This window comes from Plecotus auritus (assembly GCF_963455305.1).
Source record: "Plecotus auritus genome assembly, chromosome: 8".
In the NCBI taxonomy this organism is placed as follows: domain Eukaryota; kingdom Metazoa; phylum Chordata; class Mammalia; order Chiroptera; family Vespertilionidae; genus Plecotus; species Plecotus auritus.
In genome coordinates, this window is record NC_137782.1 from 62,977,850 (window position 1) to 63,003,845 (window position 25,996).

At 45.8% G+C, this 25,996-nt stretch overlaps 2 protein-coding genes across 3 annotated transcripts in view; one reads left to right on the plus strand and one right to left on the minus strand.

Annotated features, from left to right (window-relative positions):
* The window catches only part of SNTA1 (syntrophin alpha 1), a 64,387-nt gene that overhangs the window by 24,554 nt on the left and 13,837 nt on the right, over window positions 1–25,996 (plus strand). Inside the window, exons 2-3 of one of the 2 annotated variants that reach the window (XM_080683209.1) lie at window positions 10,535–10,652; window positions 16,323–16,508. In XM_080683209.1, the coding sequence (XP_080539335.1) occupies window positions 10,571–10,652; window positions 16,323–16,508 (268 nt within the window). In that variant the 5' untranslated portion in view covers window positions 10,535–10,570. Of the gene's footprint in view, window positions 1–10,534; window positions 10,653–12,082; window positions 12,508–16,322; window positions 16,509–25,996 lie in introns of those variants that run through there. The other variant, XM_080683208.1, reaches the window with a different exon arrangement.
* Window positions 5,554–7,079, minus strand: LOC308256562 (MICOS complex subunit MIC26-like; the record flags this gene model as incomplete). Its single annotated transcript, XM_080684894.1, has 3 exons — window positions 5,554–6,112; window positions 6,355–6,412; window positions 7,042–7,079. The coding sequence occupies 3 exons, from the start codon at window positions 7,077–7,079 to the stop codon at window positions 5,591–5,593; spliced, it is 618 nt and encodes a 205-aa protein (XP_080541020.1). The 3' UTR covers window positions 5,554–5,590.

Sequence of the window (25,996 nt, forward strand, 5' to 3'; positions counted from 1 at the left end):
ATGTTTCTCTGTCATCGATGTTTCTAACTCTCTATCCCTCTTCCTTCCTCTCTGTAAAAAATCAATAAAATATATTTAAAAAAAAATTTTTAAAAAAGCCAAAACCGGTTTGGCTCAGTGGATAGAGCGTCAGCCTGTGGACTGAAAGGTCCCAGGTTCGATTCCGGTCAAGGGCACGTAACTTGAGGCAGGTAGGCAGATTGGTTGCGGGCACATCCCCAGTAGGGGGTGTGCAAGAGGCAGCTGATCGATGTTTCTCTCTCATCGATGTTTCTAACTCTCTATCCCTCTTCCTTCCTCTCTGTAAAAAATCAATAAAATGTATTTAAAAAAATTTTTTTTTAAATCAATAAAATATATATTAAAAAAAAAATAATAGCAATGACTGCAAGAAAGGTGTTTGCCAAGGTGAGCAAAATATTTGCCTAAACAAATTGGTTTGTAAGAATTTCCTGAGGCAAATAGTGAAGTTATTTATTGGTTTACAGTTTTACCTTCTAGGGTAAGAATTTCCTGGAACAAACAATCAAGTCATGTTGAATGGAGGCTTCAGTTCTTAGACCCAATAGTTGAGTATCATTAAGAAAGATGGTCTAGCCCTGGCTAGTTTGGCTCAGTGGATAGAGCGTCAGCCTGTGGACTGAAGAGTCCCAGGTTGATTCTGGTCAAGGGCACCCCTCTCCCTTCCTCTCTGAAAGCAATAAAAATATATTTAAAAAAAGAAAGAAAGAAAGAAAGATGGTCTAGCCCTAGCCGTTTTGGCTCAGTGGTTCAGTGTGCACCTATGAACCAGGAGGTCACAATTTGATTCCCGGTCAGAGCACATTCCTGGGTTGCGGGCTCAATTCCCAGTGGGGAACATGCAGGAGGCAGCCTGTCAATGATTCTCTGTCATCATTGATGTTTCTATCTCTCTCTCCCTCTTCCTTCCTCTCTGAAATCAATAAAAATATATTTATTAACAAAAAAAGAAAGATGGTCTAGGACTAGGTTCTTATATTTATTCAGGCTTTTACTGGCGCCATGTTATTGCCAGTGTTTCACTATCACACACAGGGCTGCAATGATACTTTAAACGTGTGCCTGAACTTTTCTCTGAAGTCCCCATAGAGAAGTGAAATTGCTCGGTAGCAAGATGTGAGCATCTGCAATTTTCCTCGAGTCCTGTATTTCTAGCCCACTTCCCTGACTCCCAGAAGAGGAAGATTTCCCTCCAGGGCCACCAGACCAGACAGCAGGAACTGCTAGGGCTTTGCCCACACCGGCTGCCTGCCCACCCGCCTGTCCTCTCTTGTTCTGGCAGATTAACAGTGACCTGTGACCCCAACAGGCTGGCCATACTCCCAGCCAATTTTAGCCTGTCGAAAGGAGTCCCTAGGGGTGGTCAGGGCTCAGGGATATGTTGGCCAGATGGGCCTGGGAGGTCTTAGGTTGGCTTATCCCAGGAGGCAGAGCAGGTGGGCAGCCTCCAGCACCCCCCCTCCCGCCATTTCTCCATCATGCATCACTGGGCTGTAGCTGGAGCCAGATGGTGGGGATAGGGCAGCCTTGCAGTTTCTGGCCTGACAAAGGATCCTCTATTCTGCTTCCCCACCCTGACCAGCTTGGCTAGTCTAGTCTCTGATTGCCCAATCAGTCAGCCTTGGCCTGCTTTGCCCTGGGCAGCCTTTCTCCCGAGACTGTCCCTTCCCCCATCCTAGGCAATATTCCTGGGAGCCTTGGACTTGGAAACCCACTTATCCACTTGAGAGTGGGTATGACTAAAGCAGTGTTACTTTGTGGTTATAATGGTTATAGATTCAAATCTATAATAATCTATAATAATAAAAGCATAATATGCTAATTAGACCAGACAGCTGAACGACCTTCCAGACATCATTCCGGACATCCTTCCCGATGAAACTGTGGCAGCAGGACTGAGGCAGAGGCGGTTAGGGGCAATCAGGCAGGCGGGTGAGTCGTTAGGGGCAACCAGGCAGGTGAGCGGAGTGGCTAGGGGTGATGAGGCAGGTAGGCAGATCGGTTGGGATGATCAGGCAGGCAGGCAGAATGGTTGGGGCGATAAGACAGGCAGGTAGAGGTGGTTAGGCACATCAGGCAGGCAGGCAGAGTGGTTAGGGGCCATCAAGCAGCAGGAGAGTAGTTAGGGGCTATCAGGCAGCAGTCAAGCTGTTAGGGGTGATCAAGCAGACAGGTGAGCAGTTAGGGGTGATCAGGCAGGCAGGTGAGCAGTTAGGAGCCAGCAATCCCAGATTGCGAGAGGGTGCAGGCCGGGCTGAGGGACCACCCCCCCCCCCATGCACGAATTTCGTGCACCGGGCCTTTAGTTCATTAATAAGATCAAGTGCAATGGGCCAGGAGGGATTGTGGCAAACTGGTATCTGGCAAGCAGTGAGCTCTCATCAATGAATGGTCTCTGTAATTACTACAGATAGGGAAACTGAGGCCTAAAGAAGAGGGTGCTTGCAGAAGAGTCTCATGGTTAGGAGAATAGGCTTGGGAGTCAGGTCCATATGAATTCATTCCAGATCTGATACTGAGAGAGTAAGTCTTGGGGCAGATTACATAAACTCTCATTTAACATGGGGTTAATTAAATCTTTTTAAAAAATATATATTTTATTGATTTTTTACAGAGAGGAAGGGAGAGGAATAGAGAGTTAGAAACATCTATGAGAGGGAAACATCGATCAGCTGCCTCCCGCACACCTCCCACTGGGGATGTGCCCGCAACCAAGGTGCATGCTCTTGACCAGAATTGAACCTGGGACCCTTCAGTCTGCAGGCCGACGGTCTATCCACTGAGCCAAACCAGTCAGGGCTAGGGCTAATTAAATCTTTGTCATAGAAAAGAGTCCTTCCCTGGCCAGGTAGTTCAGTTAGAGTCGTGGTTGGCAAACTGCGGCTCGCGAGCCACATGCGGTTCTTTGGCCCCTTGAGTGTGGCTCTTCCACAAAATACCACAGCCTGGGTGAATCTATTTTGAAGAAGTGGTGTTAGAAGAAGTTTAAGTTTAAAAAATTTGGCTCTCAAAAGAAATTTCAATCGTTGTACTGTTGATATTTGGCTCTGTTGACTAATGAGTTTGCCGACCACTGAGTTAGAGGATCCTCCTTATATGCCAAGGTTGTGTGTTCAATCCCTGGTCAAGGCACATACAAGAAGCAATCAATGAATGCATAAATTGAAGTTTCTCTCTTTCACTCCTCCTTTTTCTTCCTCTGAAATCAATCACTAAATTTTTAAAAATTACCTGTAAAATAGGTCCAATAACAATGATGCTATGAGGATTAAGTAAGTTATCCCCCCCCCCAAATGGTTATGGACCATACTCAATAAATATTAGTTATTATTGGGAGGTAAGGGGAGGAGCTTGGGGAAGGTCAGCCAAGGAGTTTTTGGAGGTGGGCCCTCGATACCCCTAACACCTGTCATCTGTGACGTTCCTCCTCTAGCTAAGCTTTGTAGTGTCTCCAAGTCAGATCTGTCTTGAAGTGTAGCTGAGGGGAAGTCCCTGGGTGACCAGCAACCCTAGATCCCCTTCTAGGTGCTGCCTCTACAGTGTATTTTGGTGTATAACTCTAGGCCTCTGGAGACTGGGCAGTTTGGTTTCTACCTTTCTCAGGAGTCAGGCTTGTCTCTGACATGGGCAAGAGCATGAGTGAGGGAAGGTGGGTGGAGGGAAGTGAGCTGGGGTGAATGAACCACAGGGTTGCTGCCAGGCCAGCTTTCATGCAAAGCTGACTCCAGGAGTCCCTCCCCACACATAGGGTCTGGGAACTTTTTAGTTGGCTCCTTGATGGCAGGTGAAATCTATTAATATCAAATTAATGAGATAATTACTGTGATTTGGAAAAATTACTGGTGAATGCTTTTGAGGGGATTTCAGAGCAGAGAAGAGTGTGTGTGAAACATCTGTGGGAAGAAAGTAATAAAGGATTGTTCTGAATGCAACATGAGGGTGGGTGAGCTCTGGGCCCAGGGGTGCTCCCTCCACAGCTTGTGACTCCTCCTGGAATCAGTTTAGGTTAGGGGGTTGAGGCAGTGTGTAAAACTCCCAACTTTGGGTCTCTGTGTGTGTATGTTGGGGGTTGGGGCCCTTTAATTTTCTCAGGTCATAGTATAAAGTTATACACCTGAAATTTATATAATGTTATTAACCAATGTTACCACAATAAAAAATTTAAGATGTATTCTTATTGATTTCAGAGAGGTAGGGAGAGGGAGAGAGAGGTAGAAACATCAATGATGAGAGACTCATTGATAGGCTGCCTCCTGCACAGCCCCTACTGGGGATCGAGCCCGAAACCTGGGCATGTGCCCTGACTGGGAATGGAACCATGACTCCCTGGTTCATAGGTCAACACTCAACCACTTAGCCACACTGGCCGGATTACCCCAATAAAAATAATTTTAAAAATTCTTTCAGAGCCCTCCAGGCTTTTGTTTTATTATCCCCCTTTCATATATGTGGAAAGTGAGACTTAGTGGGGAAGTGAGTTACTTGAGTCAGTGGAAGAGCCAGGGTTTGAGGCCAAATCTGCCTGACCCCAAAACTGGTTCTCTTTCCATTGCCTGGGTCTGTGACTGGGGGGTGCAGGTGCTGAGATGGGATGGGCTCAGTAAATGGTAGCTGGTATAATAATGGTAACTATAATAATAATCCCACCTCTGAAATGGATGTGTAATCCTCATATAAGGAAGAGAAGAAAGTGCTTCAGAAGTGGCAAGTTTAAGGATCCTCCCTTCCCACACCATTCTAGACTCCCATCTTTCTTCTATGGAGGCTGGATGGCCAGTTACCTAGGGCCCCGCAGCCCTGACTCTCTGCTGCCCTCTGCTGCCATCTATCAGATGTGGCGCTAGGATGCTGAATCTATATGGCTCCAGCATCAGGCTGTTTCCAGCTCATTGACAAATGTCTTTTTCAAGTGACTAATAGTGGGCTAGGGGTACAGGGGTAGCGAAACCCTCTAGGACCTCTGGTTCCTCCTTCATAAAATGCTGGATTGGGATAAAAATTCTTAGGCCATGATTATGAATCTCCTTCTGCTAAGGTCAGCACCTTCCTGGCTCCTCATTGTCTTTAGGGAAAAAAACAAACCCATTGCCCTGGTTCCTGTTCCCTATACTTCAATTTTCTGAAAGCCTCTTTATCCTCACATGAGCATCCTCAAAGCCCAGCTCAAACCATCACCATTATCTCCCCCCCACCCCCAAGCTTTATTTTCTTGTCCTGGGTCCAGAATTAGAGAGTTTAGGATTATTGTCTGGTTTAAGAGGAAACCCCTCTCTCTCTTTTGTTTTTAAACTTGGAATTTTAATTATGTACATAAATAGCAACATGAGAACAAGAAGTTCAAAGGCATGTACATTATCTTGCGGTGAAAAGATTTCAGATTAGTCCCTTTGTAGTATGACATCAACCAAGGTAACAATGAGGCCTACTGTAGTTTTTCCTGAAGAAAAAAGCCTGTTTACTACATTAAATAATGACATCTCTTCCATTTTTCTGTAGAAACACTGGTTTATTGTATGGAGTTTCCAATGTTTACCTATAACTGATTAAAATGGTCTGAACCTGGAGCATTCTACTTATTTCCAGATAAATTCTTCACATTTCCTGGCTTTTGAAAATTCTCCTTCCACAAATCTTCTACAACTATGTATCCTCGTAAACCCCAGTCGTATAATTTCTCCCCACTGACCTGGACAAATACGATGGCTTGTTGTGGATAATAAAGCGAGGCAGCTAATCCCATGAAACTAGGTGGATATACCAGCTTCTTTATTTTTGGACCTATTGCTAAAAGGAGTCCAACAATGCCAGCAAAACCAGTAACACCAAGTCTTGGAAAAAATCCAGGAGGAGCATTTTGGAGAAATTCATAGCTGTCTAACCTCCACTGAACCAAACTGTGCATCTTGGGCTCAGTTTGGGAATACATTTCCTGACACCAACTTGTATATGGCTTGCAATACTGTCGGAGATGTGAGATGCTTTCTTCAAGTTGAGTCCTTGGCTCCTCCACATATTTAGACTGAATTTCGGGAACAGGGTAGAGTGAAAGCTCATTCACGTTCACAGAAGCTTTGTGAGTTGAGTCCTTTTTCTGTGATGCGTAGACTTTTTTTTTTTTAATAATTTTTTAAAAATATATTTTATTGATTTTTTACAGAGAGGAAGGGAGAGGGATAGAGAGTCAGAAACATCGATGAGAGAGAAACATCGATCAGCTGCCTCTTGCACACCTCCTACTGGGGATGTGCCCGCAACCAAGGTACACGCCCTTGACCAGAATCAAACCTGGGACCCTTCAGTCCGCAGGCCGATGCTCTATCCACTGAGTCAAACCGGTTTCGGCTGTGATGCGTAGACTTTGAAGGTGAGCAGACTCAGACTGGCTGGACCTCTGGATTACCTTGAACATGTTGCTGGCAACGGCGGCTCTGGCAGGGTCCGGAAACCCCTCTCTTAATTAAATCCTCCCACCAACAAAAAAACGAACACCCAACAGCGAATGTCCTGCTTCCTAAGATGATCATCTACACTTACTCTCTCCTCTTCTTCTTGATTTCTAACTCAGGACTCAAACCCTTGGTTTATTTTCTTTTTCTACATTCTCTTCCTAAGTTATCCTAGACTGTCACACATTTTAAAGTCTTCTGTTGTTGACTCTCCCTAATCTTCTTCACACAAGCCATCCGAAAGTCTTAACCTCCTCATTCATTACCTCTTAATTATATCTGCTCCTCTCCATCTTCTCTTCAGCCACCTCCCTAGTCCAGGTCGCCACCATCTGCCATACTCAACTTCAACAGTCTCTGTACAGATTGGACTTTCCAAAGAAGGCAGCAACAATAGTTCCCATGCCATGTGCTCTTCTGGAATCTTGTCATTCTTCCATCAAGAGGTGGAGTCAAATTCCCCTCTTCTTAAATCTGGGAAGACCTTTGTGATTTTCTTAACCAACAGAGTACAACAGAAATGATGTTAATATGGCTTCTCAGCCTAGATCATAAAAACACTATGTCCTTTCACCTTGCTTTCTTGAACACTCGAACTTGCAACCCAACCATCATGCTGTGGGCCCAGCAGCTCATGGAGAGGACTAGAAGCCTCCAGTCCCCAGCCCCACCTGAGCTCCTAGCTATGTGAGTGAGCCATCTTGAAAAGTAGATCTTTCATTCTCTAGTCAAGCCAATCCATCTGACATTATGTGGAACAGAGATGATCTGTCCCCACTGAGCCTTAGGCAAACAGCGAGAAATACACTGAGTGGCCAGATTATTACGATCTCTGAACACATAATAATCTGGCCACTCAGTGTGTGTGTGTGTGTGAGGCCTGGGGCATGAATTCGTGCATGGGTGGGGTCTGGCCAGGGGGAGGGGACATGGGCGGTTGGCCGGCCTGCCTGCTGGTCGAACTACTGGTTGAGGGGACAATTTGCATATTAGCCTTTTATTATATAGGATATACACTGAGTGGCCAGATTATTATGCATTCAGAGATCATAATACTCTGGCCACTCAGTGTGTAATTGACTGTCATTGTTTTAAGCCTCTAAGTGGGATTGTATTTTATACAGTAATATATAATCTGAATACTTTCCTAAGTGATCTCTTTGCTTCCAATCAATCCATTCCCCCTCACCTTGTACACATTTTGTTTAGTGGCCAAAGGGATCTTTTAAAAATATAAATCAGCACTAGCCAGTGTGGGTTGGAGGTTGGGATGAGTGCTCAGTTAACAGTTTAGAGGATTAGCTAATCTGAGCAACTCTCTTGCGGGGGAAAAAAAAAAAAAAAACCTAAAAAATCTAAAAGTGATGGGTAAAATCTAAAAACATACATTACTGAGCTGCTAAGCATGAAAGGGATATGCCAAAATGTATTTTTTAAATCCTCACCTGAGGATATGTTTATTGATTTTAGAGGGAGGGAGGGAAGGGGGAGGGAAGAAGGATTTGAACAGGCATTTTAAGGAGGCAGCACTGAGACAGCAAAATCAAGAAGTATGAGTTCCCTCTCCCTGCCTTGGCTTGGGTGGTGGGGAGTAGTTTCTTAATTGAAATGGTCTGCCTTGTGGAGCGGTGAGCTCCTTGTAACTGGAGGCATCCAAGCTCAGGCTAGAGGGAAAGCTCTTGGAGATGCTATAAAGGGCCTTCTTGCCGAAACCGGTTTGGCTCAGTGGATAGAGCGTCGGCCTGCGGACTGAAGGGTCCCGGGTTCGATTCCGGTCAAGGGCATGTACCTTGGTTGCGGGCACATCCCCAGTGGGAGGTGTGCAGGAGGCAGCTGATCGATGTTTCTCTCTCATCGATGTTTCTAGCTCTCTATCCCTCTCCCTTCCTCTCTGTGAAATATCAATAAAATATATTTAAAAAAAAAAAAAAAAGGCCTTCTTGCTTGGGGTAAGGCAATTAGACTTAGTGACATTTGGTGGGTCCCCTCTTAAACACCAATATTTTATGATACTAGCATTGCTTTACTCTGAATTTCACAAGCGTATGATTTGAATTCTCTGACATTCTGAGAGTCTGATTTTAACTAGGATCTTGAGTAGCCCAGTAGAAGGGGCTGAAGCTAAGAAATCAGAAATAATCTGTTTCATATTCGGGTTCTGTCATTTATTGCCTGTCTGACCTTAGATAAGTCACTTTTTCTCTCTGACCTTGGTTTTCTCATCTGCAAAATGGGGATTTTAGTGCCTGCCTTACAAGGCTGCAATGAAGGTTTAAAGGTGACATTTTAGGGAAGCACCTGGTTTAGTTTCCATCCCACAGGACACCATGGAGTCTTAGACTTTGGGAGCCTCCCAGCCTCCACTAAGATCCAAACCTCACCTGGGGTGCAGTATGGTGTCCCAGTGATCTCTGGTGCCAGATTGCTTGGGCTTATTACATCATGTATCTGAGCCCCAGTTTCCTCATCTGCTTAGTGGACCTACTTCTGAGGACTTCTTTTTAAAAGATATTTTTTATTGATTTCAGAGAGGAAGGGAGAGGGAGAGAGAAATAGAAACATCAATGATGAGAGAGAATCATTGATCCGCTGCCTCCTGCATGCCCCCTATTAGGGATTGAGCCCACAACCTGGGCATATGCCCTGATCTCCTGGTTTGTAAGTGGACACTCAAATCACTGAGCCACATCACCTGGGCCCTAGGACTGTCTTGAAGGTTAGTTGAGATGATCCAAGCAGTTAGTCCTGTTAACTTTCATTATTGCTGCCATCGTAGGGTCTAGAAGGCCAGGAGTGTAAAGAATCTCTGCTCCCTGCCTTGGAGCTTGTGCATAGAAGCCTCGTTGTCTGACCAGAGTCCTCTCCTGGACTCCTGGCCCAAAGGCTTGAGCCTGCAGGACCTTTGGTGGGGAATTCAAAACTGGTGAACTGGAAAGTCCCCCTCCCTCCTTCCTTTTCCTTCCCCCTCTCTTGTCCCTTGGTAGTGAACTGGTTTCCTCTGGAACCTCTGCCCTGAGGTTGGTGGGAAGCCAGGCCTGTGTGTGTATGTGTCTGGGAGGACAATTTCTGAGCCACAGAGGAGTGGCATCAGCTGACCAGAGTGGAGGGAGAAGAAGAGCATTTCTCCAGTTGCAGTGTTCCTGTGGGTGGGCTGAGGGACACAGCTGATTGGCACTGCCCATATCATGTGATCTTGCACATACACACATACACACACACACTTATCACTATTTTCTTTGACTCTACATCCTTCTTATCTGCTAGCCTCCTTTTATTCTGCTCACATCACGCCTCTCACTCCTCTCTTCACATTATAACCGCAGAAAATAGTCCCCTAGGGGAGAAACTCTGTATTAGGGCTCTTTCTCACCAAGTTTGGCTCATTAAGTCTTTTTTTAAGCAGGGCAGTACGTGGGGGGACTTTTAAAGATCTGGCTCCAGGCTTTGGTCCTGGGAAAGAAAGCTAACCTCCCCCTGGTCCCTTGTCTCCTGCCTGATCCCTCCTCCCTTCTGAAGTTCCAAAAACCAAGTAGATTGTAATTCTCATTTATCACAAGTGCTTACCCCCATATTTCTTAGGCTGCTCTACAATCTTTAAGCACCATCATACTTTTAAAATATCAATGCATAAGTAATGCTATATTTCCTTCCTACATGCTTCCATCCTTCTCTCTCTCTTCCATATACTTGTTGAATATCATGTGTATGCCAGACCCTGGGTTCATTTTATTTATTTTATTTTTAAAATATATTTTTGATTTCAGAGAGGAAGGGAGAGGGAGAGAGAGATATAAGCATCAACGATGAGAGAGAGAATCACTGATCAGCTGCCTCCTGCATGCTCCACACTGGGGATTGAGCCTGCCCTGACCAGGAATCTAACAGTGACCTCCTGGTTCATAGGTCGACGCTCAACCACTGAGCAACACCGGCTGAGCCCTGGGTTCATTTTATTTTTTGTGTCTCCCCTATTTTGACAATTATAACTATAAGACTATTTGATTGATGCTTGTGTTCCACAATAATTACACTTCATATTTTTTCAAATGTGTTTTTATTGATTTCAGAGAGGAAGTGAGAGGAAGAGAGAGATAGAAACATCAATGATGACAGAGAATCATCGATCAGCCACCTTCCTCATGCCCCCCACCAGGGATCAAGCCTGCAACCCGGGCAGGTGTGCAGGTGTGGTGAGATTTTTCTGATACGCTTCACTTCATATTTGGCAGCTGTCAAGCAGAGTGGGTCAGTCTCTAGGTACTGGTGTCATATAGGCATGAGTTTGAATCCCAGCTTTGCTCCCATTCACAAATGTGTGACCTGGGCCAATTAGAGCTTCTCAGTCCAGATTTTCCCTTTTGTATGTTGGGGCTATACAGAGCTACTCTGTGAGGCTACTGTAAAGATGAGATTACACATGAAAAATATTGACTTGGGCTTGGCCAGTAGTGAGCATTCAATAAATGAAAGTGATATTGATTCTATAGGATTTATAGTTTTCTTTTTTAAAAATTTATCTTTATTGTTAAAAGTATTACAGATGTGCCCTTTCCCTCCCATTGACCCTCCATCCAGCCCCACCTTTCCCAGGCCTTCACCACACTACTGTCTGTGTCCATGGGCTATGCATATATGCAAATACGTTCCCTGGTTAATCTCTCCACACCCACCCACCCACACCACTGTCTTCCCTCTGAGATTCAACACGTCTTCACATAGATTTAATCCTGACACATCCCTGTGAAAATAGACATTATTATGACTCCCATTTCACAGATGAGGAAACTGAGGCTTAGAGAATTGAAGTGATGAGACCAACTAACAATGGAACTAACAATTGAAGTGATGAGACCAACTGACATGGAACTAACAGTGTCTGAGCAGGGATCCTAAACCAGGTCTCCAGACGTGCAGACTCAGAGCCCCACCTTCCAGTCGTCTTCCCTCACACCGGGAGTAGTTTTGGATTCTTATCCAGACAGGTCTCTCAGTGTGAGACTTCAGGCTTTTCTGTCTTCGACTGTGAACAGAACAGGGAATTAATCTTCTGAACTCACTTGGAAGTGGGGAACTGTATCCCCCTGAACCTTAAACAGAACCAGCAGTGCTCTCATCCCAGCAGGCGTGGCCGCCATAAGCCACGCCCACACTAAACCGCGCCCACAGACAAAAGCTCCAGACCCAGAGTGGGAAACCAGTTCCTTCCAAATCTCCTCCCCTAGCAACCAAACTCGCGGCTCGGTTCCTAGCTCGTAAACTCAAGCCCTGACCCTGGAGTCCAGTGCTCTACAAACGTAGCCCTGCTACAGTATTTCAAAGCCTTGCACCAGGATTCCTGTGTCTTTTTCTTGTTTCTACGTGCGTGAGCTATGGTCCCGGACCCCGATAACCGTGTCTCCTCCTCAGGATCCTAGAGCTCCGCTCCCAACACGAAGGCCCGCCCCCTTATGGCCCCGCCAAGCTCTCACACCTCACCGGCTCCACGCCCAGACGCCCTTTTAATCCCACTCTCCAAGTGGTCCCACACTTGACAATCTTCGGATCCTGGGCCCCGCCCCCGCCCCGCCCCACCCACCGTTAGCCCCGCCCCCAGAGGCTCCACCCCCAGCGGTCCTGGGCTGGGTGGCGGCTGGCCCAGCCGGGCCCCCGCTGCCCTCTCCCCTGGGCGCTTGGCTGGAGCGGGCCGGGCACTGCGGGGCAGGGCGAACGCGGCGGCCCGGGGGCTCGAAGATGGCGTCCGGCAGGCGCGCCCCGCGCACCGGGCTGCTAGACCTGCGCACCGGGGCGGGCTCGGGGGCAGGCAGCGAGCGGTGGCAGAGGGTGCTGCTTAGTCTGGCGGAGGACTCGCTGACCGTGAGCCCCGCCGACTGCGAGCCCGGCACGGAGCCCGGCGCCCCGCGGGAGCCAGAGCCCGCGCAGCTCAACGGCGCAGCAGATCCCGGCGCGGCGACCCCGCAGCTTCCCGAGGCGCTGCTGCTCCAGCGGCGCCGTGTGACTGTGCGCAAGGCCGATGCCGGCGGTCTGGGCATCAGCATCAAAGGTGGGCGAGGAGGCACCGAGGGCGTAGGGGTCTCAGGGGCTGGCAGCGCACCGAGGACGTGGAGTTGGAGGACTCCTGTCTGGGGGTAAGAGGGTTCTAGGGGACAGAGGGAACCGGAGCACCAAGGTCGTCGGAGAGGGTTTCAAGAGTCCGATGTCTCAGTCGAAAGGCACAGGTGTGGAGGGGGTTGGGGACGCCCAAGGACACGTGGGTGGGGAGTTCTGTGTGGAGGCATAGAGATCTGAGAGCAGTTACCATTCAGGGGTTGCATGGACATCAAGGACAAGATGGGCCCCAGGAAAGCAGAGGATGGAGAAAAGGAACTGAGGCCTGGGACTGGGAGGTTACTAGGGCAGGGAGGAGGAAGTCCCTGAGACACAAACAAGGTGGGGGCTACAGGTAAGACCTGGAGTTCAAAGCATAGGGGTCAATTGGAGACTAGGCACCTGCTGGGCTCACAGACAGGGGGCAGGAAAAGACACACAGAAATATGAGGACCCAGTAAGGCTGTGTACCTAGGCAAAGAGGTGGCTTTGAGTTTCCTGATCTTACTATCTCCTCCTTGCACAGGACTGAGAGGGGTGGACATAGACTTGTTACTCCTCTCTGGGAGCTCTCAGGTCCCAATATTGACAACTTTTTGTAAAAAATATTTTTATTGATTTCAGAGAGGAAGGGAGAGAAGAGAGAGAGAGACAGAGAGAGGGAGAGGGAGAGGGAGAGAGAGAGAGAGAGAGAGAGAGAGAGAGAGAGAGAGAGAGAGAAACATCAATGATGAGAGAATAATCGATTAGCTGCCTCCTGCATGCCCCACACTGGGGACTGAGCCCACAACCCCGGCATGTGCCCTGACTGGGAATCGAACCGTGAACTGATTCATAGGTTGATGCTCAACCACTGAGCCACACCGGGCAGGTGTACCTGATAGCTTCTTTTAGGGTGCAACCAGACTGTTTTTGAGTCCAGGATCAACTGTGTGAACTCAAATCACTTCACATCTTTGAACCTCAGTTTCCTCAACTATATAGTGAGGCTAATAATATAGTTGTGATGTTTCTATGAGCACAGGAGTCTAAAGCATTCACCCTGCCAGCACATAGTAGGTGCTTGGTTAATTATTGCTGTTAGATGAGAGGGAAAGTGGAGGCCAGGAGAGATTCCTAAAGCAACGAATAGTAGTGCTTAAAATCCCTGCACACCCCCAGCTATTGGGTTCACAGTTCCTACCACAATTACTTTTCAGGGTCTCAGGCCAACACTACTATCATTCTGGATGTGCTTTGTTCCCTCTTCCTGGTGCTGGCTCTGTTCCAGTGCTTCCAGACCCTTTGGCCTGAGTGAGAGGGTAGGGATGGTGGTGGCTCAGCTACCACAGTGTGCTAAGTGCTACAGTACTCTAGGCTCATGATCCACTTCATCCTGGCAATAAGTGGTAAAAGGTAGGGAGCATAATCATTATTTTGCAGGTAAGAAACTGAGATTCAGAAAAGAAACTATTTCCCCAGGATTCCACAGTCAGTGAGTGGCAGAGCTGCGATTTGAACCTTAATTATCAGGCCACTAGATAGTGCCAGGGGAGTTGGTTCTTTCCCATGGAAGGGCAAATCCCCATGTAGTGACCCCTAAAAGAGAAAAATGATAATCCAGGGAGTGGGCATCCATCTTAGCCCCAAACTCTAGCATGGGGTTAAAACAGATCAATCCAGAAATTGTACACTTAATGTGTCAAAGCAGGAAGGAACTTAGAGTTCATATAAAGTTACACTTTGTAGATAGACAGACTAGGAGAGAAGCAGGGACTTTCCAAGGTCACATAAAGTTACACCCTAGCACCATACTTCCAGGCAGTAGTGAAGGTATTTTGGGAGGCATCAGGGGAAGTACCAGCTCCATTTAATTCTTCATGTATGTAGATTGCACTCCTGTTACCATGATGACCTCCCCTCTAGGGTCCAGTCGAGCCCAAGCAGCCAGGAATGAACACAGTTCCACATTGAACTGAAGTTCCCAGTTTCAGGCCAAGCAGGGCAGATATAAATAGAAACCTTTTCCTTTCCTTGGCCTCAAGCTCTGTGCAGAACAATAAGCAAACTGTTAGGTCTGCATGGGGGTCAGGAGAAACTTCCAATTCTACAGTTGCCACACATTTATTTTGTGACCTTGGAATAATGACCACCCCCTCTCTATGCCACTAGTTCATCTTCAATATTTCAGGGATGGACCAGTGGTGTGATATCTGAGGGTCCTACTTGCAGTCTGCCATAGAGTTAACAGTATTGGTTCTGAAGCTAGGAGACCTACATTCAAATACATACTGGCTTTGCCACTTACTAACTGGACAACCATGGGCAAGGGGCTTCTCTTCACACTTCAGTTTTCCTCAGAGGAAACTGAGCATGTCTGTGTGATTGGGGTGTTGTGAAGATGCAATGAAACACCATTGACAACATTTAGCTATTTGGTACTTGGAACTAACAGTAACTATTATTACTATTTTTTGTTTTAAGAGAACATTCAAGAATTTAGCAACAAAGCTATTCAGTAAAATGTATTAGCTATTTATTTACTTATTTATCTAGGCTTTTGAAATCTCTAGATTTTTTTTTTAAATATATTTTATTGATTTTTTACAGAGAGGAAGGGAGAGGGATAGAGAGTTAGAAACATCGATGAGAGAGAAACATCGATCAGCTGCCTCCTGCACACTCCCCACTGGGGATGTGCCCGCAACCAAGGTACACGCCCCTGACCGGAATCAAACCCGGGACCCCTGAGTCCGCAGGCCGATGCTCTATCCACTGAGCCAAACCGGTTAGGGCAAAAATCTCTAGATTTTTAAGGCGTAGGTCTAGATCCTGGATTGTAAAATTTGGAGCCATGGCACTAGCTAATCCCATGTTGATACCATCATAATGCCATATTAGGGGTTATCAATGGGTTCCCCTCACTGTGGGAAAATTGCTTAAAACCCAAAATATGTATTTAAGGAAAAATTACTGAAGCCCCTTGTAAATTACTCAAACACTGGTGAACACCCAAAGCATCGGACCAAAAGATCCAGTGATCAAACTATAACATTATGAATTTAGAAAATGACTTTCTCAGTGAGGAAACATTCACATGTCTTAACTCCTGTCCTAGTCCCAGAGCCTGTAGAGGTGAACCCACTGGGGCTGGCTGGAAAGAAGAGGAAAGTTTGTTCCAGAAGGAACTGTCTAAGGGATCATAGGATTTCTAATCTTGGAAAAGGGAAGAATAAATCACTTGTTGAAAGATTGCATATTTTTTCCAGGTCTAAAGAAAAAAGAAAGCATGTATAATGGAATCCAACTCTTGGAAGACAGCAAAAAAGGAATTTTCAGAGAATTTCTTATACAATCTAGCTGTTCAAATTTGCATATAATCATTTTAGTCTTTATAAACAAAACGTTTTTTTTAACCTTCAAAAATGACTTATTAGTATTATTTATTTATATATATATTTTTTATTATCTTAAGTTTTACATATGTCTCCTTTTTCCCCAATTGACCCCCCCTCCCCCGCAACCATTCCCACCTGGGCAAGCCCTCACTGCCCCAGTGACCATTGGTTATGCTAATATGCATGCATACAAGTGCTTTGGTTGACTTATTAGTATTATTAATGTCCCAAACTTCTAAGATTCTTTGCTGAAATTCTCTTTACCCTCCCATCTCCCCTTTCCCAGCACTGGGCTGGACACTGTGGGAGGCCTTCAAAAATAATGTTGCCTCCATGTGATTGCCAAGGGTTGGAGTGTCTGCCTCAGTTTCATCCTCTTTCTGTGTCTGTGCAGGGGGCCGGGAGAACAAGATGCCTATTCTCATTTCCAAGATCTTCAAAGGCTTGGCAGCTGACCAGACAGAGGCCCTCTTTGTTGGGGATGCCATCCTGTCCGTGAATGGGGAAGACCTTTCTTCTGCCACTCATGATGAGGCGGTGCAGGTTCTGAAGAAGACAGGCAAAGAGGTGGTACTGGAGGGTAAGCACTGGGGAGCTGAGGGTGTTTAGCTTGTCCCTACTGCCTCCAGGCCTTGAGCAGTGGCATCTGGGAGGTGGGCAGGATTGAAAACAGAAACAGAACTTGGGGACCTGCCTTGAGACTGCATGGGATGGTGGGAGAGCCAGCGCAGAGCCAGACAGACCTGGTTTTCATTTCCTCTTTCCCACTCCCTATCTCTGTGGCCTTGGGTAAGTCCTGGCACTGTAGTTTCCTCATCTGTAAGTCAGGCCTGTAATTTCTGCCTTGCTGGCTTGTGTGAACAGGGCAAAAGGTCCATGGCAGGATTTGTCACTCAATGAGTGACTCAGGGGAAGAGAGAAGATGAGACTGGAGATGGGACTGCTAAGACTCTTTCCTGAGGAACCAGGGGAGCTCTTAAGTTCCAGTTCTTCTAGCACTCAGGGGCCTTAAAACCCTGAGACCCATTCTCACTTGGGAGAAGACTTGGCCTTTATGTAACAGAATATCAAATGAACAAGGATCAGAAAGGAGGTGTTTTTTTGTTTTTGTTTTGTGGGTGGTTCCTCTCCACTATCCCCTCACTGTGTGGTCTTGGATGAGACCTTTGCCTTCTCTAAGCCTCAGTTTCCCCATTGGTTGTTATAGGCCTCTTGCTGTGGTTGTTGCATATCTGCCTTTTGCCATCTCTCTCAAGAGATTTCTGCTTTGCTCAGCCCTTTCCTCAAACTTCATTCTTCAATTTCCGGAAGTTGTGGGGGCCTGAGGAATGTGTCTGGCTCATGGCCCAGAACAGGCACGGGAGGTGGCGGGGGCTGATGGAGAATGCCATGCTGAGCTGAGCCCCAGGCCCAGATCCTGACAGGTTGCCTTTGTTTCCCCAAATGGGTCTCTAAGAGGCCACAGAAATAAACAGGCTTTGGGTCTCTGGGCGATCTTTGGCATTCTTGTTCTCTCTCAGTTTTTGTTTTTAATATTTTTTTAATTAATTTTTTTTTTTTTTTTTTTTTTTTTAGAGAGAGGAAAAGAGAAAGAAAGAGGAAGGGAGAGAGAGATAGATATAAAAGAGAGAGAGAGAGAGAGAGAGAGAGAGAGAGAGAGAGAGAGAGAGAGAAACATTGCTGTGAGAGAGAAACATCAATCAGCTGCCTCTTGCACTTGCCCCGACCTGGGATTGAACACGCAACCTGGGTATGTGCCCTTACCGGAATCGAACCTGCCACCTTTTGGTGCATTGGACGATGCGCCAACCAACCAAGCCACATGGGCCAGGGCTCTCTCAGTTTTGTTTTACTTTTACATTTTAGGTGTATCTATTTAAATGCTACTGGTGCAGTTTTTATTTTTAGTTTTTGGTGCACTTTTAACATATACAGTGTATTTATTTATTTATTTAGGGAGTAAGTTTAGTAAAGCTGGGGACAGTGAAACAAGAAAGAGCCTAGGATAGAAGAAGCAACAGGAGAGAGACTAGGTGGGGCTGCTTTGGTTCTCTAGAAACGTTAAGGGAAAGCAGTGAGCAAAGGCGGGGCTTCTGTCAGTTCACTGGAGAGTCAGAGAAAAGGGGGCCTGGGGACAGGTTCTGGGGGTTAGCCCATTGCTCCCCTGGTTGCAGGTCTGTGGGGACCCTTAGAGTTTAGGCGATGCATGCCTGTGGGGGAAGAAGAGGAGGAAGGGAAAGGCGCTGGAGTGCTCCCGGGAGGGAGAGAGCGTGCCTACAGTGTATATTTTTAAAAAGCTGACGCTGCAGTGTTGGTTCCTAAAAGCTTAAGTACATCAATCATATTTTAACAGCAAAGTTACATTAATGATATGGCTATAAGATACTTTGTCTCCCAGATGTCTTGTTACTTTGATATTTATAGCCATTAATGCAATTTGAAACAGTTGAAATTTATCAAACTGTCATATTTTGGTTGACTTGAAAAGCTCTTTTAGTTTTTGCTGTTTGAAAGTCTAGCCTATAGATGGCAAAATTTCTACTATAGACACATTTCTAATCCACACGGCGGTCCCCCTCAGCCCCTCATCTTTAGGTTGAGAATGTCTCTATTTGGGTTCTCAGTGTGGATCATTCTGAAAAGGTAGCATCTCTGAGTGTTAGATGCTTGAAGCATCTCCTGGTTTAGGAGCTACTAGTAATATCCAAACCTTCCATCTAACTCATTTACTCTATTCCTTCTTCACTAAGACAAGAAACATTTGCAGAGACCTACTGTGTACCTGGTGTGCAGAGCATTGAGTTAGAAGCTGAACTAGACCCAGGCTTCTCCTGAAGGAGCTCACCATCTGGTAGGAGAGATAAAACATAAGCACTGTCTCTTCTATACAAACTATTTAAAAATCAGTTTCTAAACTCCTGTCTGCTTTGTGGTGAATCTCTGGCCATGGTAAGACCTTTGCTTCTCTGGGCCTCAGTTTCCATATTGGCTAGGGTTAGATTATATCAGAGATAACCAATAGCTTTCATTATGAATGCCACCTTCTCTGGTGGTCACTAGGAGTTCCGTATTTGGGATTGGGAGGTCTTGTCTGGACTCAGCAGAATGGAGCTGGAATTGATTAATAAGGTCTATATAGCAAGGAAGAGAAGTAACCTGTGTGCCATCCCAGGATTGAGGGTCTCTAGTGCTATGTTCTCTGAGACTTTTCATAGGGCAAGATCTTTCCTTGGCAAATCCTGCTTCAGGTCTCCAGGTGGAACTTGGCCTCTCTCTTTAAAAAAAAAATTTTTTTATTGATATCAGAGAGGAAGGGAGAGGGAGAGATACAGAAACATTAATGATGAGAGAGAATCATCGATCAGCTGCCTCCTGCACACACCCCACCAGGGATTGAGCCCGCAATCCAGGCATGTGCCCCCAACCCGGGAATCAAACTATGACCTCCTGATTCATAGGTCGACATTCAACCATTGAGCCATACTGGCCTGGCAAGCTTGGCCTCTCTGTTGCCCAAGATAGGATTTAGCACATAGTAGGCACTTTATAAATGTTAGTAACTCCCCTCCTGTTTCACTGCATTTTTATAGAATTGATATTATTTTCTCCTTAAATGTTTAGTAGCATTCTCCAGGGAAGCCACCTTTATAGAAAGGTTTTTAACTTGGATTTTAATGTTGTTAATAGGGTAATTTAGAGGATCTATTTTTTTTTCTTGAATGAGCATTGGTAGATTTTGTCTTTCAAGGAATTTGTCCTTTTCATCCAAGGTGTCAGATTTATCGACATAAAGTCATTTATTATTTCTGCCTTTTGGATGAGAGCCCTCTTTTGCTTTCTCTTTTTCTCCCCTCCCTTTTTGCTGCTATACTCAGTGGTTTTGAAGGCACTTCTTAGTCTTATTGGGGAGACAGCTGAGCAAACCTACCAGGTCACCAACATGTCACACATGCGGAGATAGGGTCTGCCCAGGGATTGGAGGAGGAAGTGGTTTCTTCTCTCTGGGTTGTCAGGAAAGACTTCCTGGAGAAGGGGATGCTGCCACTTTATGAACAATAAGCAGAGGTGAATATGGGGTGGAGAAAGGTGTTCCAGGCAGGGGAACTGTGTGAGCAAAACCATAGAGGAGTAAAGTGACTTGACTTTAATAATTCAGCTTTATCTGAACCTATGGTATGAGGAAGGAAGTGAAAAAAAGAGGAGGCTCACCAGCTTGACAGATCCTGCAGAGCCAGACTAAAGGAGCTGGACTTTCTCTGGAGAGAAAGGAAGAGCCATCACAAGGTGTTCGGCAGGGCTCACATGGTCAGCTCTGAGCTTTAGCAGCATCACTCTGGTTTGGAGGGAGGCACAAACAGATGCAGAATGGCAACGAGGAGGCGAGGCCACGAACAGGAGGGAGGAGGTGGTGGTTTGATTTAAGCTGGCGTACATAAGAAGAGTTTGGAGGTTGTGGCCTTCTTTGTTAATTTCCCCCAGCTTTTTCTTAGTTGAAGTCTCTTTTGAGTTGCTTTCCTGGCCCAGCAAGCTTATGGAAGGAGGTCATTTCAACCAAAGCAGTAAAGGGGTGATAGTGGGCACTGGGGTCAAAAATCTTTGAGTTGCACAGGTGATCTGAGAAGCTTGGAGGATGTGAGGGAGCTAAGATGCTGGTTTGTGGCTGGTCCTTGATATTTGGAAGAATCTGTGTGGAGAAGGTAAGAATTGGGCAGTGGCCTGAGTCTGGAGCCAGTGCTCTTGAGAGCCTCTCTGGGCCTAGGTTCTCCGCTAGAACCCAGTCACTGGTCACATTGTTCAGAACTTCCCTGCCCCTATCTCACTCATAAGCTACCTCCAAGGGGCCACGGGAGGGTGGCCTGTCCTTTGTGTCTTTAAAAAAAAAATAAAAAAATATATATATATATATACACACACATATATATGTATAAATTACTGATTTCAGAGAGAAAGGGAGAGGGAGAAAGAGATAGAAACATCAATGATGAGAGAGAATCATTGATCTGATGCCTCCTGCATGCCCACAGTGGGGATCAAGCCCGCAACCTGGTCATGTACCCTGACCCGGAATTGAACCTTGACTTTCTGGTTCATAGGTTGATGCTCAACCACTGAGCCACACCAGCCGGGTAGGTGGCCTATTCTTTGGATGAGAAGTTGGCAGGGTGGCTGGGCATCTTTCCTGAGGCCTGGGTCTTGGTAGGTACAGAGCTTCCTGAGAATGTCCTAGAAGGACAGATGTCACTGACAAACTCTGGGTGCCAGCCAGATCCCTACTTCTTTGGCCTAAGTCAGGGGCTCAGCTGAGCATCAGCAACCCTAGTTTGCCTTCTGTACCTTTTCCTCTGGGAGGTCAGGGGCTTGCACAAATGTCTTGCTTTCAGTCACAGGGATGTGTTTGTGACCAGTCTGGGACCAAGCTGGCAGCCAACACACCTCTGCCTGCTACTTAGAGAGGCCCATTGTGTGCACAGACCTGGAGCCAGGGCCAGCCTGGGCCCTTGGAGACTAAGCCTGTGGGAAAAGAGAAACAGCCAAATGCTTCCCCTCCGTCCACCTCCAGTGTGGTTGGCAAGACAGAGTCAACAGTGAGCCTGTGATGCATTAAAATATAATACTGCCAAAGCCGGTTTGGCTCAGTGGATGGAGCGTCGGCCTGCGGACTGAGGGGTCCCAGGTTCGATTCCGGTCAAGGGCACGTAACTTGGTTGCGGGCACATCCCCAGTAGGAGGTGTGCAGGAGGCAGCTGATCGATGTTTCTCTCTCATCGATGTTTCTGGCTCTCTATCCCTCTTCCTTCCTCTCTGTAAAAAGTCAATAAAATATATTAAAAAAATATATATATAATACTAAAGGACAGTACAAATTAATGAAGTCAATTTTGGTACTTTGTACAAAGGGGAAATACATTCCACATAAAGATCAGGCTTTTAAAAGATACAGGAATAGCCCTAGCTGATTTGGCTCAGTGGATAGAGCGTTGGCCTGTGGACTGAAGGGTCCTGGGTTCAATTCCGAGTTGTGGGCTTGATCCCCAGTAGGGGGTTTGCAGGAGGCAACCAATCAATGATTCATTCTCATCATTGATGTTTCTATCTCCCTCTCCCTTCCTCTCTGAAATCAATAAAAATATATTTTAAAAAAGAATCCTTTAAAAATAAATTAAAGACACAGGAATAGAGTAACATGTATATAAAAGGCACATACCGTAATAGGAATTTCTATAATCCCTGTTACAGGCAAAGTCACCAAGGTTTGTTGAGAATAAATACCTTTCTTCAAGTCATCCAACCAATAAATTGTCAGACTCAGAATTGAAACCAAGGTCAGTTTGGTTGCAGAGGCCACCATTGCCTCAGCCTTGAATAATACCTACCTTGTATTGTTATTTGCAAGATTAAAAAATAATACATGTAAAGTGTGTGTAACATGCTGAGGCCAGTGCCCACAGCATATACTTATTCATTTTATTTGCTGTTTATAAGGATGAGACAATGCGCTTGAAGTGCATAGCACAATGTCTTCCACATGGTAAGCATTCAATAAAAGTCAGCCTTTATTATCATCACATCAGCATCAGCAGATTATTGTTTTCTCCAGTAAACTCCGAGGCCTTTGAGGGCAGGAATCATGTGTAGTTTGTCCCAGGGCCCCAGGCCTGACATTGGGCCCAGCACACATTACATCTTGGTGAGTGTTTGGGGAATGATCACTAGGGTACATCTCAGACCTTTTCTACTTTATCTTTAACCTTGTCAATTGCAGTTTACTTTCCTAAATGTTTAAGGTGGGGCTCAAGACTCAAGCTGGGCTTCAAGGCTCAAGCTGGCTTGACTGACTCCTGAGAATTTCTTTTCTTTCCTTTTCATTGAACTTATTGGGATGACACTGGTTAATTGAGAATTTCTGTGATGAGTTCTTCTAACTCCAGGTCTAGGCCCCTGTCAACTTCTTCCCTGGGAGATGGACACTGCCAGGTGTCATGACTGAATTTGGCTCAGTGCATCACCACCATCAAAAGTGGAATGTTGCCCTAGCTGGTTTGGCTCAGTGGATAGAGCATCGGCCTGCGGACTGAAGGGTCCCGGGTTCGATTCCAGTCAAGGGCACATGCCCGGTTGTGGGCTCCATCTCCAGTGGGAGGCGTGCAGAAGGCAGCTGATCAATGATTCTCTCATCATTGATGTTTCTATCCCTCTCTCCCTGTCCCTTCCTTTCTGAAATCAATAACAATATATTTAAAAAAAGTGGGATGTTATTAACCATTGCAGCTAATTTGAGGTCACCCGAGTTGGCTTAGCTAAGTGATGCCATGATCCTGAAGTGCCTGTGGGACTCTTGTCCTGGGAACAGAGTCCTGAATGTAGCTCCTATTCAGACCTCCCATGGCCACAAAGACCTATTGTTCTAATCATTGTTTTCAAGGGAACATTATTTGGCTACACACACCACACACCACACCACACCACACCACACCACACCACACCCACACAGTTTTAGGCCATGTGACTCCCCACAGACAAAATTTGGCTTAATGCAGCCCTGGCCTGTTCCCTGGATCTTGATTAAAATTCCTGTGGGGCTCTGGATGGGGGTTCTGGCTTTGATTAGCTGTGTGAGTCTGGCTGCTGATGGTGGTAGAGGAAATAATAATGATAATGATGTAGTGTCTGCTGTTCATGGAATACCTATAGTGTGCTAGTCACTGTGCTAAGTGTCATCCATATGTTATCTCATTGATTCCTCAAAACCACCCCTGTGAATTAGGTACATTATTTATTCCATTGTGCAGGTGAGAACAATGAAACTCAGAGAAGTGAAGCTACTTGCCCAAGGTCACACAGTAGCTGAGATAGAATTTGAGCTCAGATCTGTCAGATGCAAGAACCCATGTTCTTAAATATTTATACAGCACTGCAAGTCATTTAACCACTGAGACTCAGTTTATTCAATTTATTCAACTGTTAAATAAGGACATAGATTCATTTCTTGAAATGGTGCGATTAGATGAAGATGTGTTTGTGAGCATTGAGGTTGGTGCTTGGTGTATAGTAGGCGCTCAATAAGTACTTCTTTTTAAGATCCTAGAACTCTTTGCTTCTGGAAGGGCTGATGAGGCTCTCATCCCAGAATCCTGGCTTAGATTATTTTAAATATGGTGGTATATACATATTTTTTTTTGTTTTTTTGTTAATCCTCACTGAGGATATTTTTCCATTGATTTTTAGAGAGAGTGGGAGGGGGAGAGACAGAGAGAGAGAGAGAGAAACATCAATGTGAGAGAGACACATTGATTGGTTGCCTCTCATGTGCACCTGACCAGGGCCTGGGATTGAGCCCACAACCAAGCTATGTTCCCTTTACCAGAATTGAACCCGGGATCCTTCAGTTCACCGGCCAACGCTCTATCCACTGAGCCAAACCGGCGAGGGCTATACATATATTTTAAAAAGTAGACTTTCAAAAAAAATATAGAAAGTAATATATGCCTATTAAAAAAACCCAGGAGAGTGAGTGTAAAGCAATTGTCTTTTCATAGAGATAACCACAGTTGATATTTTCACATTCTTCCAGAAAATTTCCACATTTGTTTCTATCACTTAACAAGTTGAGGACATATTTCCAACTCAGTACATGTAGCTCTGTTTCATTCTTTTTTTGTTTGTTTGTTTTTAAAAAGTTCTAGAAAACTAGAATTTTAGTATTTCTTACTTGTATTTTTTAAAATATGTTTTTATTGATTTCAGAGAGGAAAGGAGAAGGAGAGAGATGGAAATATCAATGATGAGAGAGAATCATTGATCGGCTGCCTCTTGCATGCCTTCTACTGGGGATTGAGCCCACAACCCAGGCATGTGCCCTTGACTGGAATCGAACCCGGGAACCTTCAGTCTGCAGGTTGATGCTCTATCCACTGAGCCAAATCAGCTAGGGCTTTGTTTCATTTTTTATAATGATTGCACAATATCATCCTATATAATAAAAACCTAATATGCAAATTGACCAAACGGCTGAATGACCGGTGGAACGACAAGTCGCTATGACACGCACTGCCCCCTGAAAGGGAGGCAACCAGCAGCGGTGATCAGGGGTGGGGCCAGCCGGTAAGCACCCTACCTGTTGCCTCCCACAAACCAGCAGTCGGACATCCCCCGAGGGCACAGGCTGGGCTGAGGGACTGCTCCCTCCCCCCCGCCCCCGCACAAATTTCATGCACTGGGCCTCTAGTATTATTGATATTTGTACATTGATTTAACCAATATTTACTGAGTCCTGTCTGTGTTCCATGACTAGATGTAGGCACTGGTGATATAGCCAAGAATAAAACTGAATTAGGACCCCTGGCTGGAGCTCAGTTGGTTGGGCATCATTCTGTGCACCGATTGGTTGCCAATAAGATTCCTGGTCAGTGCACATGACTGGGTTGTGGGCTTGGTGCAAGAGGCAGCTTATCGATGTTTTGCTCTCACATTGATGTTTCTCTCTCTCTCTCCCTCTCCCTTCCTCTCTCTCTCAAACTAAATTAAAAAATATGAAGTTAAAAAAGAAGACTGAGTCAGGAAGCTCATATCTTGTATTTAGCAGCCTCTATCCATGGACATTCAAGTTGTCCCTAGTCTCTTGAACCAAAGACAACAGTGCTGTGACCCCTCTGTGCACTTATGAGCATTTATCTGAAGCAGGGCTCCTGCAAAGGATATTATTAGATCAAAGCATTCACATGCCTTTAGGATCTTGATAGATGGTGCCCCTTATGCTGCATAAGGGTGTGGTGAGGTGAGATTCTTTTGCTCAGAGTGTGGCAACCTAGGCTCTGTTGTTCAATCCTGCTTCAGGGCCTGCCAGGGGCTGGGGACTATTTATAGTCCAGCCTTGCTAGACAAGCAGGACTTTAAAGGTCATCCCTTCCAGAGCCTGTTGGAATCTCATGTCCACTCCACACCATCCTGGGTGGTAATGTGGGCAGCCCTGACTTGAATCTTTATAGTGCTTTACTCAGAGAGCTGGTGTATCAAGTGCCCATTATTTAGGCAGAGAAACTCAGGCTCAGAGAGACCTTGGGACTTACC